Source organism: Prionailurus bengalensis, chromosome C1 (assembly GCF_016509475.1).
Source record: "Prionailurus bengalensis isolate Pbe53 chromosome C1, Fcat_Pben_1.1_paternal_pri, whole genome shotgun sequence".
Taxonomy (NCBI): Eukaryota; Metazoa; Chordata; class Mammalia; order Carnivora; family Felidae; genus Prionailurus; species Prionailurus bengalensis.
Window position 1 is genome coordinate 114,330,001 of NC_057345.1, and position 16,250 is coordinate 114,346,250.

The window sequence follows — 16,250 nt, forward strand, 5'->3', positions numbered from 1 at the left end:
TGTGATCATCCTCTAAACCTTTGAGACACAACTGAAACAACACCTTCTTTAGTCAAATGCCTGCTCCCTGTTCATGTGTGTTAATTGGGGCCTGGGCCCTTCTCTATGGCACCTGTTGTACAGGATTGTACTAGCCTCCCTAAGTAAACCCTGTAGAGCCCTTTGTGAGCAGTTGCTATATCTTATTATGTGATTATTCCCAACATCTCAAAATTCACATCAAAATTGCTGATCAATATTTGTTAAATGAATGAGTTAGGAAATTAATGGTTAGTCTCAGAATATACAACAGTTGATATTACACACTATAATATTAATACTATAAAGTTATCTTACAAAATGTAAAGGGTGATAAATTAAGATGTCTTTTTGTATAAGATAAAATGCTAAAGAACCTATATACATGTCACATGACATTGATCCCCTTTTATTTGATTTCTGGCCGCTTGATATTGATGTTTTTTTCTGGCAGTTTGATTTTTAACTTTACGTTTCCTTATAATTTCAATAACTACAGGCAAAAACAGGAAGGTCAGCATCTAGCACACTGCAGGCTCTCAATTAATGTCACATCATCAGGTTTCCTTAAGACGCTCACTGGCTCCCTCAGAGACACCCAAAGGGAAGAGCCACAGGAATCGGAATATTTTACAACATGAATGTCCCACCAAAATTCCAAAGCGGTGTCATGGATGGTGGAAGATCTCTGCCTGTTTATTGGAAAGGGGCACTTGATTTTACTTGGTTGCAAGTTTATGTGCTGAAAAATGTTTTCTGTGGGCTCAGCTTTAAGTGAGCATTTGAATAATGCTATTCTCTTCTAGAAGAGGGCCTGCTTCAGGGCGCCTGGGTGGCTCAGTCGGTTAAGCGGCCGACTTCGGCTCAGGTCGTGATCTCGCGGTCTGTGAGTTCGAGCCCCGTGTTGGGCTCTGTGCTGACAGCTCAGAGACTGGAGCCTGTTTCAGATTCTGTGTCTCCCTCTCTCTGACCCTCCCCCATTCATGCTCTGTCTCTCTCTGTCTCAAAAATAAATAAACGTTAAAAAAATAATAATAAAAAAAAATAAAAGAAGAGGCTCTGCCTCTTTAGACCTCTGGAGAGTAAAGATCCGCTACACTCCCTATGCACAGGGGATTGGCCCTGAGACAGGTACATCACAGAGGTTTTCCTGCAGACACAAAATGATTCCTACATATTCTACTGGTAGCGCAGTTTTGGTGTTTTGAAGCGTAACCATGTATAGCCAGAGAACCCTTTGATTTTCTCTTTATGGCCTTTTGGTTTATCTTGTTTAGTTGGAGATTTTCCTCTAGTTTCATTGAGCCATAGAGGCCAGGGACAGAGCAGCTGTACAATGGCAAAATTAACATTATTTGAATTTGTTCTAGCTGTAGCTCGGTACAGCTAGATGTGGTTTAAGGCTGATATTGGTTAAATCTTCACTCTTCCACTAACTAGCTATATTAATCTGGGAAACAGGTGTTACCATTCCTATTTTCCAGATGAGAAGCTGAGTCACAGGTAGGGTAAGACCATTGCCTGAAGCGACACAGATAACAGAGTGGGAACTGACTCCAAGCATCTGTGACCTCAAACACTGTGCAGTTCTTTCAGCAAATTAATTTACTCATGCTAGGTATAGTTTTCTGCAAAATGAGAAAGTCCTCCTCTGATGGTTTCATTGGGACAAAAAGGGGTAGCACGTATAAGTACTTGATATACACCAGGTGTGCAACGATTCTTAATTATTTTATTATTACATTTCTATTTAGGAGAATATTTGACTCATGCCATTTCTCTTCATAAAGCCAGTATTTTTAAATGAGAGCTGTGCACACAACAAAGGGCCCTGTGAGACGCAGACAAGTTGTCACACTCTCCAAACCACAGAGTTGGGGGGGGGGGGTCGTGAGGACGACCACCTGCCCTTTCCAGGGAGCACCCTCCTGCGCTCTCCCTTGCTGGCATTTCTCCTCCGTTCGGTGAAAGTTATGCTGTAAGACAGCCTTTAATTCTCTAAGGCCTATTTGAACAGTTGGAGTGCCTCAGAGGGTTAGGCTAAAGTGGATTTGCTTTTCTTCCGCTGCTCAACACTGTCATCGGCTGGCGCTGGTGTCTCCTCCCCAAGGATGGATCCCACATTCCAGACAGGGCTTTCAGCAGCCGGCTCGCTGGTGTCAGATCCTGTTGGCCGGTCTCAGATGTGCAGACGCTGTGAGCTCATCGACCCCATCAAATGTAGGCCCACGGAAATTTGTTCATTTTGAACCGTCATGAACAATGAAATCAATTCCCATACAGTTTAAAAATTGTATTAGGAAAAAATACCATGAGGTTAGTCCTCCCCACAACACAGTATATGTCTGAACTCAAAGTCATTTGTTTTCTCTTTTCTTCCTTTCTTTCAATTTTATTTGCTTATTGTGAGAGAGAGAGGGAGAACGTATGAATAGGGGAGGGGCAGACAGAGAGGGAGAGAATCCCAAGCAGCCTCCTCACTGTCAATGCAGAGTGTGATATGGGGCTCGAACCCATGAACTGTGAGATCATGAACCAAAATCCAGAGTCTGACAACCGACTGAACCACCTTCTCTTTTATTTTATAGGCTTAAACCAATACAAATATGGCAAAGTGGATAAGATTAACATAGTCCTTCATTAACTCTGAATGGTACTCTCTGATTATATTATGTGACTAGAAAGCAGCTCAGGAAAAAGACGTAGGGAAATGAACATATTTTTAGTACATGAATATTGTTTTAAAATCCATTGAATGATGAGGCATTGAACCTCAGAGATGAGAAAGGATTTATGTATTTACTGTCCCTCAGCTACTAATTAGAAGAGTTGGGATTTGAAGCCATGAGTGTCTGGCCAAAAGCCCATAGGTCAATTTCTCTGCTATCCAGAATTATTGTAAACGTTTAAGATAATGGATTTGTTTCATTATTTAGAATAAGTCCCCACTTTTGCAGGGACAGGGCATTTCAAAATCTCATTTATGGCAGAGGCACAGCTAGAACTCAAGACTTCTTCGTAGTCCAATCTGCTTACAAGCCATTACTGAGCCTCCTTGCAGAGCAAAGCATGATTAACTTTTCTATGGCTGGCTTTAGTAAATTCTGTGTGATATGTGTCACTTGTTTTCAATACATTTGGAAAGGATAAAGAGATAAATAATGGCAGGAAGCATTTATGAAGGGCCCCACTGCTCATGTACTTGTCTAAGTGGTTTGCATGTGTTATTTCATTTGATACTCAGGGTCTCTAAAGGTCTTTGTGTTTAATTTTCCAATTTACATCTTCAAAACCCAAGGATTATGGTGGCTAATCTATTTCAAGTCACAAAAGTAGAGAATGGGATTTTGTGGGATTTGAGCCCCAGTGGCTTGCCTGGCTCCAATGTCCATGTTTGTACCATAAAATTATTGCTCTGAGTCTTATCCCATGCTTCCCCCTAGCTTCTCCATCCCTTCAGCTGACTTGAAATCACATGGACTTCTTCATTAAGTGGTTCTAAGGGTCGTCAGGGCTTTGATCTTGCTAGAGCCCATGGTCATTATCTATTCTCATCTGACTTGGTTTCTCAGTAGCATTTAAGAGCTGTTCACTTCCTCTTCATTACACACTTTGTTTTCTGGGCTCCAACTTACTCACCCCGTCTTCCTCCTTCCTCGATGTCTGCCTCTTCCTCTAACAGACCATTGTTCCAGGCTCTATTCCCTAGTTGCATTCATTGTCTGATTTCAATCAGACGCTCACACACACATACACACAGATGTGTAGATCTGTAAATGCATATACAGATTCAAATATCTCCCAAGTATCTCTCTAGAGCAGACCACACTCCTGAACTGCAGACGTATACCCAGATACCTGCTTGACACCTACACTTATTGCCCAGTGGGAATCCTAAACTTAACAAAATCCCAAATTGAGCTCAGGATCCACTCTTCCTACTTCTCAGCCACCGTTCTCCAAGACAAAGCTATTTATTTTCTCCTGTCCATTCAATGGCCTAAGCCCCAAGTTCTAATCTTTCTTGGTTCTTTGTTCTGCTCATAATCTCCATCAAGTTCATAAGCAAACCCTTTTGGTTCTCTCTGGACCCAGCTCTACTATTATATTCTCTTCTATAACAGCTCTAGTCCAAACAACCTCCCTCCGGGCAATGGGTCCTAACTGTTCTCTCCCCCTCCCCTCTTGTTTCTCCATGGCCAATTCTTCATTGAGAAGTTAGATGAGATTTTCTAAAAGGTAAATCTGATAGTGTCACTCTCCTGTTTAAAACCTTTGCCAGTTTTTTGACTGTTTGTTGACTGACTACCCCATACATAGAAGTCTTAATCAGCATATGAAGTGAGTTCTAATCATCACTATGGATTGTTTAATATCCTAAACACATAAAAGTCCAATTGGGGTTCGGGTTTTCTCTGGGAAGAAGGGGAAGGCAAGATAAGCAACGTGGCTGCTGTTAAGCTGGCAGGGATGAAGGTTTAGGAGAGGCCTAGGGTTTCATACAGGTGGATGAAACCAGGATGGTTCCAGAGCCCTGAATGTGCCTTTTGACCAAGTCACTGAGCTTGCTGTCATAGGCATTTGAGCCAGGAAAGCAGGTGAGTATAATTTAGCCTAGTGACGAGACAGCCCATGACAGCACTTTCAGGCCCGCTGAAATCAATAAACCCAGGGAGTGGGAGTTTCATGTTTCTCCAGCAACACCACAGGTCATGTTGTCTTGGAGTTAATGGTCTAAGGGATGAGAATGAGAGCTAAGGGATTAATTGTTAGACTCTTCATTAACCCAAGAAAACACAGCAAGACACATTTGGCTTCCACACAAAATCATACAAAATTCTCTCTTTATTAAATATACATTATTTACAGTTTAAGTCTTTCTTCTGTACAACAGTAACCATAGAAAACAAAGAAATCTAAGGCTAACGTTTTATTTTTCCCCATACAGTGTATTATTAAGACATGTTACATGGTCTACAAAACTGACTTGGAACGAGGCAACATCACTTGAGATTCTGTTTTGGGAACAAAAATGAGAAGATCCAAAGGAAAAAGCAAGACTCTGGCAGATCTACAAAGAGAGGTGACCTGTTTTGTGCTTTTGCCATAATAGAAAGTCTACATATAGTTTTGGAGGGGGGGCGGAGAAGTTATTTTGCATTTTATTATTTACTTGTTAAAAATAATCCCCCCACTCTTTCTCATTCCTCAAAAAGGAGGACCACTGCGTGCCAGAGAGAGATTTCCCATCTGAAATGGACATGGCAATGGGCTATCATAGAGATCAGCAAGCTGCAGTCCATGGGCCAAATCTGACATGTGGCCTGTTCTGTGAATAAAGTTTTATTGGAACACAGCCATGCCTCTTTGTCTGTGTATGGCCCACTTCCTGCCACAGCAGGAGAAGGGAGTATTTGCAATTTTCAGACTGTCTGGCTTGCAGAGCCTAAATTAAACCATCCAGCCCTTTACAGAAAAAGTTTGCTGACTCTTTCCTTATCAAATCCTGGAGGCAGACTCCTGGTTCCCCCTCAGCCTGCCCTTCTATTCCCAGTGACAACCCTGCACCCCTTTTGCCTCTTCCAGTTGACTGAAGGAAGGGACAGCTTAAGACGACAGCACATGATATCAGGAGGCCTGTTAACTACCAGCTTCAGAAGGAGAAAAGTCTTCGTGTTGGACCTCACTAAATAAGACCCTCTCACACTATAACTATGCTGCTTTAAAGCAAGGTTTGGTATTTTTTGCATATTTAAGGCAGGGCAAGGTTACACAGGTTGACACTGCCATTCGGATAGAAGAGACTATGTTAATATTTCATGTAAAGCCTTGGGGATGGGGTTGACTATAATGGAAAAGTATGACTAGGCAGAAGCCTGTTAAGTATTATCCCTTAGAGTTTCACTGAAAGTTTCTACTTATGGGCCTTCCAAAGAATCTACAGGGTAATACAATGTTCCTCTTGAATGCCCAGCACCTTTTTCATGTCCTCTGAGGCTACCGCTGGCATCTGAGGCATGGAAGAACATGATGTGAATGAAAATAAGACCAACATTTAATTATTAAAACAATTAGATTCACCTTTGGTCATGGCTTAGGACTGCTCTCCTAATTTTGTTCTGGTATTCTGCGTCAGTGGTCAGGATTGAGAAAACCAGTGTTCCTAAATAGTGTTAGATGGTGGGTCCCTGGCAATATCTGTTGTTGGGGATGGACAGTATCACATCGTCTTATAATGTGGCATGCCACATGGATGGCAGGACCAATGAAGGGGAAAGAAGGACCACTAGACTGATTTCAGGACCTCAAGTATCCCACCCATGGGGCTTTTGATTTGGGATAGTGGATTCGAAGAGTTGTTCTGGCACCTTCTTGTCCTTAAAATTGTATCTGAGTGTTCAACCTTGGCAGGTTGGGTCACTGTGGTGATAGCACACAATGAAAATCTTGTTGAAATAAAAATATTGGGGGCAGGAGGGAGACGTGGTTGGAATAGGGCTGAGACGGGTAAAAAAATGTCATGCCAAGGTTGGTAATGGATTCATCATGCGAAGCCCATGATATTGCCTCTTTCCCTAATGTGTAAGACAGTGATCCAAATGCACTAAAGGGATTCCTGATTTAGGAGCCAAGAAAGAGGGAAGAGTTGCTGCCCCTGCTCCATGGTGGGAGCAATGACCCTCCACACCTGAGATGGCCACCGACTGTTGCCACAGATCCCCCCTTCCTCCTCAACGTGTTCACAGCAGGTGTGGTCGAAACACCCACACCAAGCTTTGCCTTCATCCTTGCTCACGTCTACTCAGCCACTTTGTAGTCTATAAACATTACAAAAGACATACAACTAGCTGACAAAGTACAATATTTCACTAAAAAAACCTAAAATGTGCTTTTCTGTTCTTTCTCAGAGCTCCATAGTGCAAAATAAGAGAAAAATCACTCAAAAATAGCAAGAGTTCAGTATCAAAACCTTATACGAAGGTTTCAAACAACCGCCAACTCAAGAGGAGATGCGTCTATCCCTACTGAAGAGCCGTGTATGTAGGATGTCCTGGAGAAAGCCTGACTAACAGCCCTATTTACAAAATCTTTGTGTATGTGTCTGCTTACGCTGCTTTTTCCCCCTTTAAGAGGTTTAACTGTTTGGGATTTGTGGAAGCAGTGATGCACACCAGGGACCCAAATCTGCAAACTGGATGGGCTCAACAACAGTGGGGGTGGGAGTGTGGGAGGAAGGGCGGAAAAAAGAACCAAGAACAGTGTGTGGAAGTAATTCAATTACGCTGCGTGTCTTTTAAAGAAAACATTTTCCAACTACATGACAGACATGAAGTAGCACTCAGTCAGCCTCCATGTTTTTGAAAGTTTGGGGTTTGCTTTCGCCTTTTCCCATGAACCATTTTCGCATCTGCGGGAACAAGGAAACCTCTTTATTCCTTTTGTCCGCTTGTGACCCGTAGGACAACGGGAGCCTAAGTATGTCAAAGCCTTTAGGCTAAGGAAAAATGAGGAGGAGAGCTACACACTGTCTCAAATTCCTCTTGGCAGCCCGGGGTTGCAATGTGGACTTGATGGATTGCAGCTGTGGGGAAATTCAAAGGAAGCCAGGGCAAGTTGGTGGACAAACTGTCAAGGCTTTTTGTAAGAAAGATTTCAACAGCCTGATTCCTATTTCCCTGAATATCTTGGAGGAGACACTCTGTTCGTAGCCTCCCGGTGCGGCTCCTCTAAGTGAATGAGCTTCCTGCAGAGAAGAGACAGGTGTGACTTTCAGGATTGGAAAAAAAACTCACCCGGGGCACAGAGGTGAGACCTCACTTAGATGGACAACAATTTTTAGTCAGTTATTTACTCGAAGCTACTTCATCTCGTTCTCAGAGACCTTTCTAAGTAGAGTCAAATGGTTCGTGGGGGCAAAGAAGGATTTTAGGAGGGGGCAAGAGGACAGCAGACACGTTAAGGGGCATTTGGAAGAGCAAATGGTTACAACCACATGGCCTTGAAGGAATTGATATGAGAGGAGGAGGGGAGCGGAAGTGGAGGTTGTTGTCCCTCCCCCACAGAGGGCCCCCAAGCCATCGCTTAGGTCTGACTGATGAGAAGGGGCTTCAGAATCCCTCAACCAGAAAAGAAGCAAGAATGGAAAGAATCAGGCCTTCCCCAAAGTACTTTAGAGACAAGGACCATCTTTTCTTGCCATTCTTAAAGAGTTAATCCATTTCCCTCTACAGAAATACATCTGCATAGACAGATATTTGGTTCGAAGAAGAGAAACACGGCGGCATATTGAAAGTGGAATATACAAGAAAAATTATGAACATTTTCCAGAAAATTGTCTGCTTCAGTCCCTAGCCAAGGCTTTGCAAAAATAATCATGCAGGACCTCTGATCTATATTCTATAACACTCTCTGCCTAGCCCTTTTACAACAATTATTCCTTGTTCTTGCCCCGATGGACGTGGAGCTCCTCTAAGGGCAAGAACAAGGTATAATTTATATTTGTGCAGCCAATGTCTAGTTCAACCCTTGGGGTACTGGGCATTCAGTATGAACTTCATGATGAATAAGGAAAGGGAACAATCTATTTCTTTTGTTCTGATCCTTCTCCTGTTACCCTGCAATGGTCATGGAGCTAACAAAAGGTAGAAGTCAGGTTTAGTGCCATGTCTGTGATTACAAGAGGGAACAGAAACTGTTTGAAAAAATCAGTCCTGGGATCCTTAAAATAAATCTCCCATATGCAGCTGAGACTGAACAGAAGAGGCTAAGTTATCCATAAACCCTTATCCAGAGAAGCGACAAATGTCTAATTCTCTAGGTGAATTCTCATAGAGACCACAGCAGTCTAACCTATACACCCAGCGAATGTTGCAGTGGGTGTGAAGTATTTTTTAGGGTAAGCATACGTACTGTTGCTTATGTAAATAGGTTTGCTTGGTAGAAATTATATCAATAAAGTATCCCCCTTAGAATGTGAAATTGCACAGGTGCTTTCGGTTTTGCTGTAAAGCGACCACATTCCATAAAATATTTTTGTAATCCACAGCTATCAAGGACCGAGGGTTACAGTGGGGGATTATGGTGGTCCAGCTCTCAGAGCATGCAGTTAGGAAACCTGATTACCGAAGCAGAAAACAGGGGTTAAGGAGGGGGCAGAGTGCTTTCAATGACGATTTGTTTTAGATTATAATCGCTCAAAGGTCAGAACACTCACGTGATTCAACAGTTGCACAAAACTACCTGGGTTTGGTACCACTGAGGAAAGACAGGCAGAGTTAGCACTTATTTCTAAGTGAAAATTGTGTTGCTTTGGAGGGAGCTGCTTGCTTGTTTCCATATACATCTAGTGAAAGTCAGTGTTCTCTGGGGTTACGAAACAATCCAACCCTGTAAAAATAATTCTGGTTTAGCCCTGAGACTTTACTTACAAGAGTGATGTGCTGATTGCACGGTCTTGGCATTGGTTTCTCGGCCTGTGATACGGAGCGCGTACGTATAGACAGTCTACATGCGTGGGGAGGCATGCTGGTAGATTCTGCAGTGTGGGAGGGGCAAGAAGAGAGCTTCACAGAATCTTCACCCTATAGAACTACCTACAAGCATTTATATGTGGATGAGGAAAGCAAATACTCGGAGTTGGCCTTTGCTAGTTCTCCGTTTCTTCTGTCAGCGCTATGCCAGCAAAATACAGTCCTCGCTTCTCAGAGACTTGAATAATGAGGGGTTCCAGTTTTATTCCTCACACCTTCCTTTGCCTTTCCATTTCATTATTGGAGACGCTTCAGGCTAAACCTACTGTGCTTCGTGGTGACTTTTATTTCAGGGAGAAAGGACTATGTCCCCTTAGTCCAAATCAGCAAGAGGCTGATTTATATACAGCCTTTTTCATGGAAATCAACAATTCAAAAGTGAACATTGGAAACAGGGGTGGAAGGGGCAGGAGAAAATAATATTTAAAGATCTTTCCTCTTATTGATGAATCATTCATCTTATTAAAAATGCTAGAAGAAAAAAAACAACAACAAAAAACAAAAAAAACAAAAAAAACAAAGATGCCAGCGTTGGAATCCTTTAAATACATTTACTAGCAAAATGATATCATGATGATGTGATTAAGAATCTGCAGAAAGTTTTAAGAAGAGAATGTATATTTAGAACAACATCTTCAAGTTGATAAATATGATTACAAGCTGATCCTTGCCCACGTGCTCAGACCCTGAAAGGAAAGCCTGAAACGGATTTGAGATGAGACGGAGCTAATGAGTTCTTCTTCGTGAGCCTGGCCACGCCAGGGGAGATAGACACACTAAGAAGAAAATGGAATGTCTGCTCACTGTCGAGGCTGGCAAACTGCAACGTGGTAATTGTTTCCCAAACTGAATCTGTCTCGTAAAGAGAATCGGCAAGGACTTTCCACATTTGTGGATCATTACATTGGCATTTTCAGCATACTGGAGACTTTATATTGTTTTCCCCTTCTCTTTTTCTCCAAGATGGCCCAGAGGCAGAGTGAGACCCATCGCCATAGTAAAATCGTTAGGATTCTTACCACCACCTCGTGGATGAGCTAGGGATGCCTTCTTGAAGGAATAACTATGTTTTTTCGATGCTTTGTTTTTGGGAGGGACAGATACCCTGAAACTTCACATCACCTCATGTGAGAGTCTATGCCTGCAAAAAGATGTGTGTGGGGGCCTTTATATACATGGAATATAGATGACTTTAAAATGTGATTCACTGTAGAACCTAAGAGGGCCTCTCAAACTAAGCAGTGAGGGTTCACCAGGGAAACCATAATGCCCCAGTCACTACGCCCTGAACCTCCCAGAGAATGTCTCTATGGACAGAGGTGGGTCATTGTGTCTGCTAGAAAACATGACACCTGCATTCATTCACTTTAGTCACTAGATCATTGGCGAGTAGATAGAAGGGAAGAATCCTCCTTGATATTTCTCTTCTTTCGTGCAGTTTTGTTTTTTTTTTAAATTTTTTGTTTTCATTTTTGTTTTTAAAGCTCTTCATGGAACCAGTACTATTTTAGACCTTTATTTGAATTTCTTTATGTTGCAGCAACTTATATATATATATATATATATATATATATATATACCTTAGTATAATAATCCCAGGAATAACCTAGCTAACATTTCTTACAAAATTGGAAGAGGCATTTTTGAAGTTATAGAACATCTACTTCCTAGCAGCTTTCCTTTTTACCTCCTAGTTTCAAGATACTATTTTCCATGCTTCCCCTAGGTTTATGCTATTGTGTGCTGTTCTAAAGTGTCAGCCCCAGGAGAGAGTGGCATGAAAGGAGCAAAGGAATGGCTCACTACTATAAGGAATTTTATATTTGAAATACTCAGGGGAGAAGAGTCAAAGTGAAAAAGGGTGATGGGTTAGGGCAATGGGAGTCCTGTGGTAAGGAAAAGCAACACAAAACAAACCTCTCTTAATCCTTTGAAAGTGCCACTGAAGCAAACCAGGTTTTTAGCGTCTTCTTTCTCTACCCTGAGTTCCTTGGTAGGAATAAACTTGAGATGGGGGAGGATGTCAAGGGTGACTGTCATATGCCTAAGTCACAGAGCTCAGGTTCAACATAAGCCTGAGGTTTAATGCAAGACTGGACGGCTGAGAAATTAAAGAGTGCATCTTACTTAGAAACTGGAAATATAGAACTAAATATGCACATGTACACCCATGTGTCTCTTCTTTGTCTAGAGTAAAGTCAGTCTGTTGAGTGGTCACTATCACCACCATAACTTTGTCGGGAAGGAAGGCAGTGGCCATAGCTGCCTGGTCTTCTGGGCTGCGTCAAGAGGACAGATGCTGTGGTTGATACAGGGGTGTGCCAAACATAATTGGCAAACAAATGAGAAAAGGAGGATGACCAAAATGAAAAGATAGGAGAAAGGAGAAAAAATTTAACAACAACCCAAAGAATATTAGGTGACCCTGCAGTTTCTCAGATGAAATATTCCCGCTTACACTCGCTCACTGTGTTTTGCAAGTCAATGTCATTTCTAAAGGAGCTGTCCAAATTTTCTGGGTATTCCTTCTCCTTCATCTGGTTAGTGCGGTGTGACTGCTTATGCTGGTAAAGGAAGCGGGTCATGATGCCGATGATAGAGAAGATGATGAATATCACCACTGCTATCACTCCTGTTGAGAAAGAGGAAAGAAAGAGAGAAGGAAATCATCATGGATCATCTACTCGGAAGAGATGATTCAGTCGAGGCAGGCAAGGCACTCAGTAGAACGAAACAAAACTAACCCAACAAGGAACAACAGATTCTTGCCCAGAAATGAAGACCAGCTGAAATGCCTTCAGTCTTCAGTTTCTAAGAAGCCAGAAAGAAAGCCATTCTAAATCAGAGAATGCCATCATATAAATATGGACTCATCCTGGCCAAGGATTTCTTAGTTATTTCTTCAAGACCTGATTTAGGCTTAAAGATCCAACAGAATCTTTTAATTAGCACATGTGCCATTTGTAATCGCTTGTAATTTCTTTGTCCCCTTGCAACTAAATATTTTAGAACTACTTCAGCACCCTAGAGAACCATCCCGAAGCATCACACACCTCAATACACCCTCTCCTGATGTAAATTCCTTTAGGGTGTATGTTTGCTTTGCTAAAAATGATTTGCTATGTAATGGGACGCTTCCCAAACATACAGGGCACTCCTACACTGCTCCGTGCTCTGCTAGGCATGGGCCGGTGCAGAGATGGTATGTTCTGTTTTCCGGAGACGCCGAGTCAGCTGAAATGGCAGACCTCTTCCAGTTACATCAGGTTCCCGCCTGCTCTCATTGCATGTGATTTTACTGCATCTACTCGGCAAGTTGCCCTCGCTGACTCGAAGGTCTCATCCCTACCCTTTGCCAGGAAGCCTCTCGGGATGCAAAGAGCAAAGTCAGCAAAAAGAGGGTGAAAATGTAGAATCTGGTGACTTTTAAACGGGAGAATGCATCTATACATGAATGTAGGTTTTCCAACATTCAAATATTTGAGAAGTATGTATGACATTCACATATAAGCTTATTCCCAAGAAAGTGTGTATTCTGCTGTTTTGTTTCTCTTTCTGAGTAGAATGGAGAGTGACAAAATGTGTTTATTTTAGAACATTAGTTTTGGACATCCTACACCGTGATTTACATAAGCATGGATATTTGAGAGTTAAAAATATTGAGTGCACATCTTCTACCGATTTGTATCAGAGCTGGGGCCATCATTAAGATTGCTTACTTAAAAAAAATATATTCCTAAACCCTTATACAGCATTTTCCCTGACTATTTCAGAATCAGTCAGAGTAAAGCCACGTAAGTTAACAAACCTATGAATAAACTGGGTGGCAGTGAGGGACTCCCAAGAACGGGCTGCAGCTTTATGAGATGAAATACAGAACTAATTTCTACTTCTTTTACACAGACTGTTAGAGGGATTTTCCCAAGGGGCTAGGATGCCTTTCCTGCTCTTAGAGACTCACGGAAGCATATAACTGGGTGGGAAATGTCAGCAGTCACAAAAGTCTCTTCTCCACATGTCAAATGAGAAATTGTTGGAAGAGAAACAGACAATACATTCTTTCTTGATGCCAAACAAAAATCAAATTGGACTCTCTTCCCTGAAGCAGAAATTCAGGTCAGACATTTTAAGAACTTCCTTAAGGAGGAAAGGTCACAGTGTCCGTTGCTCACGGTCGTATTGTAATGGGGCACCTCTGTGCTTCCACAGCCATTTGTACATCCTCCCTCAAAACACTACTCGCTAGTCCCTTGTTTTCTGCTTACCAGTCCCCTCTCACACCAGGCTGTGAGTTCTTTGAGGGAAGCATCCACATATCCCTATACTTAGCACAGGGCTTGACCCATAGCTGAGGCTCATTAAATAGAAGTTAAATGAATGGATAGTGCCAACTTTTAACAGAACTCCATCTGGTGTGGATCAGTTCATCTGGCCTGCCAGAAGGCAGCGATGGGGGCACCGTCTAGAGCTATGGCTCCTGGATGACAACGAATTTAGTCTCTCACAAGTGTCTAACATTAAACAAGGTTTGGGGATCGTTCTGTGTTGCAAGGCCAAGGGAGAAAGAAACAAGCCACTGGAGGACGCAGCCAGGCTGAGGCAGGATAAAAAGGGGTGAGACCAACAGGCAGGGAGAAAATGGAAAGGCTGGGGAGGGGGGAGGGAGAGGGAAGCTCACAGCAGAGTAGACAAGATCTGTATCTGTAACCATATGTGCTGCTGGATTTGAAACTCCAGTCCTGTGGGCTTCACCCTGCTCATTAGATCCAACCCAAATCACTTGCTGGAGAAAGCTGACAGGTCTGGGGCTTTCACCCATCTGTCTGCCCCAACATGGCTTCTTCCCATATGTTTTATTGGTGTGCTGTGTTTGTGCTTTAGGAAAACTGACAACTGCATGAGATGAACAGGGTGCACACTGCCTGCCGCTAAGTAAATGTCCCAGCTGTTGACTCAGTAGTCGGCTGCCTGATGGATCGGGAGCAGGATGCATCCATGGGACTGTAGATGCTGGGGGAAGAGGGCACCTTTGATCAAACAGCACCCATGACTATTCTTGAAAACGCTCCCTCCCAGTCTCACAGATCATGCGGGGCTCTGGATGCTAGATGGCCATAATTAAGAAAGGAATCAAATAAATCTCTCCCAAGCACAGAATCATTTATGTCCTCTCTGCTTTCAGCAACAAGGAATGATTTACCTCCAATGACGGCCGAGTCACTTCGAACTGCATTGGTGAGCGGTTCCCGCTCATCTGTCTTCCCAAAGGGATCTGCAAGGAGTAAAACACATGGCACTTCATTCCTCACTCAGAGTCCTGGAAGGCGGTCAACAATACGGACTTGAGAAGACACATCTGTGGGTTAGACCAAGTGCTCTCAAACAGTTGCGAGCTTGCAGTTTTTTTTTTTTAAGAACCCAAACAAACATACGCACAAAAAAGCATCCGAGGTACACAACTTCCACCCCATAGCTCCGTGACTATTGGCTTCTACGTCAGCTGTAGGGGCTAAAACAGAAGATGGTGGAACCCACCCATATCTGTGTTTGCCTACAGTTTACCTCCCAGATTAACCTTGATGTCCCTCTCTGCTTTGCTGGACCATTGCTATTCATGACAATGGCCTCTTACTTCAAGCATGCATATTCTGTCTGCTTCAGAGATTTCTTTAGCTGCGTAAGGATTCTGGGCCCATTAACAGAGAAGACAAGGGTGCTGGAGGATTAACACCTCCACGGAACCCTCACTGTTGGGGAGGGGGATTTCACTATATGCATGTTTACATGTATAGTAAAAGAAAAACGAACATCAATCAAGTTGGAAGGCACGTAGATCTGGGTTTGAATCTTACTCTGCCACTTGTTGGCCTGGTGACATTGAGCTGGAAAGCAAGCAATTTTTAAAAATGTTATTTATTTTGAGAGAGAGAATGAATAAGTGGGGGAGGGGCAGAGAGAGGGAGATAGAGAATCCCAATCAGGTTCCATGCTGTCAGCACAGCCTGATGTGGGGTTCGATTTCACAAACTGTGAGGTCATGACCTGAGCTGAAAATAAGAATTGGACACTTAACCGACTGAGCTACCCAGGCATCCTCAGAAAACATTTTTTAAATAACAAATCAGCAAATGTATTAAAAGGGGATAATGGTACCGATATGTATGCATATGGTGCATGTGACATTTTCAGACCTATAACAGCTGTCATCATTATCACTGCATCCTTAGGAAATGCCTACAACATGAGTATTATTTTTCCCGTTTCACAGATAAGGAGATTAGATCATAGTCATTTAGTAACTTGTCTGGAGTTCTATAGTTCATCCATGGCAGATTCAGAATTCAAATCAAGGCTAGTCACCTATCACATTGTGCTTCTTTCCATTATGCCTCACTGCTGCCAGGAAGACACCAAGCTTGGTGACGAGTGGGCAACAGCAAAACTCAACCCGCTTTCTTTGTTCATAATTAATAACTAATTTGGCAACTCATTACCACACTTGATTAAATTAAAACAAATCCCAGGGATGCTTTAAGTTCCCCATGATGATGGTGACTAAGGAAAGACAGAAGAGGTGTTTTAGGGAGTGGTAAAGTGAGAGAAGATATATGGATGATACTGCTGTGGGACTTTCCTATTGTTAAGGAAGGCTGATTACATCACATGAATTATATTAGTTCAACAACAAATCTGCCTCTCTGA

The 16,250-nt window shown here is 42.6% G+C and overlaps 1 protein-coding gene across 2 annotated transcripts in view; it reads right to left on the reverse strand.

Annotated features, from left to right (window-relative positions):
* Positions 1–4,833: 4,833 nt before the first annotated feature.
* The window catches only part of CNTNAP5 (contactin associated protein family member 5), an 804,456-nt gene continuing 793,039 nt past the window's right edge, over positions 4,834–16,250 (reverse strand). Inside the window, exons 23-25 of one of the 2 annotated variants that reach the window (XM_043576518.1) lie at positions 14,749–14,820; positions 12,007–12,180; positions 4,834–7,762 (exon numbers count right to left, since the gene is read on the reverse strand). In XM_043576518.1, the coding sequence (XP_043432453.1) occupies positions 7,761–7,762; positions 12,007–12,180; positions 14,749–14,820 (248 nt within the window). In that variant the 3' untranslated portion in view covers positions 4,834–7,760. Of the gene's footprint in view, positions 12,181–14,748; positions 14,821–16,250 lie in introns of both variants that reach the window. The other variant, XM_043576517.1, reaches the window with a different exon arrangement.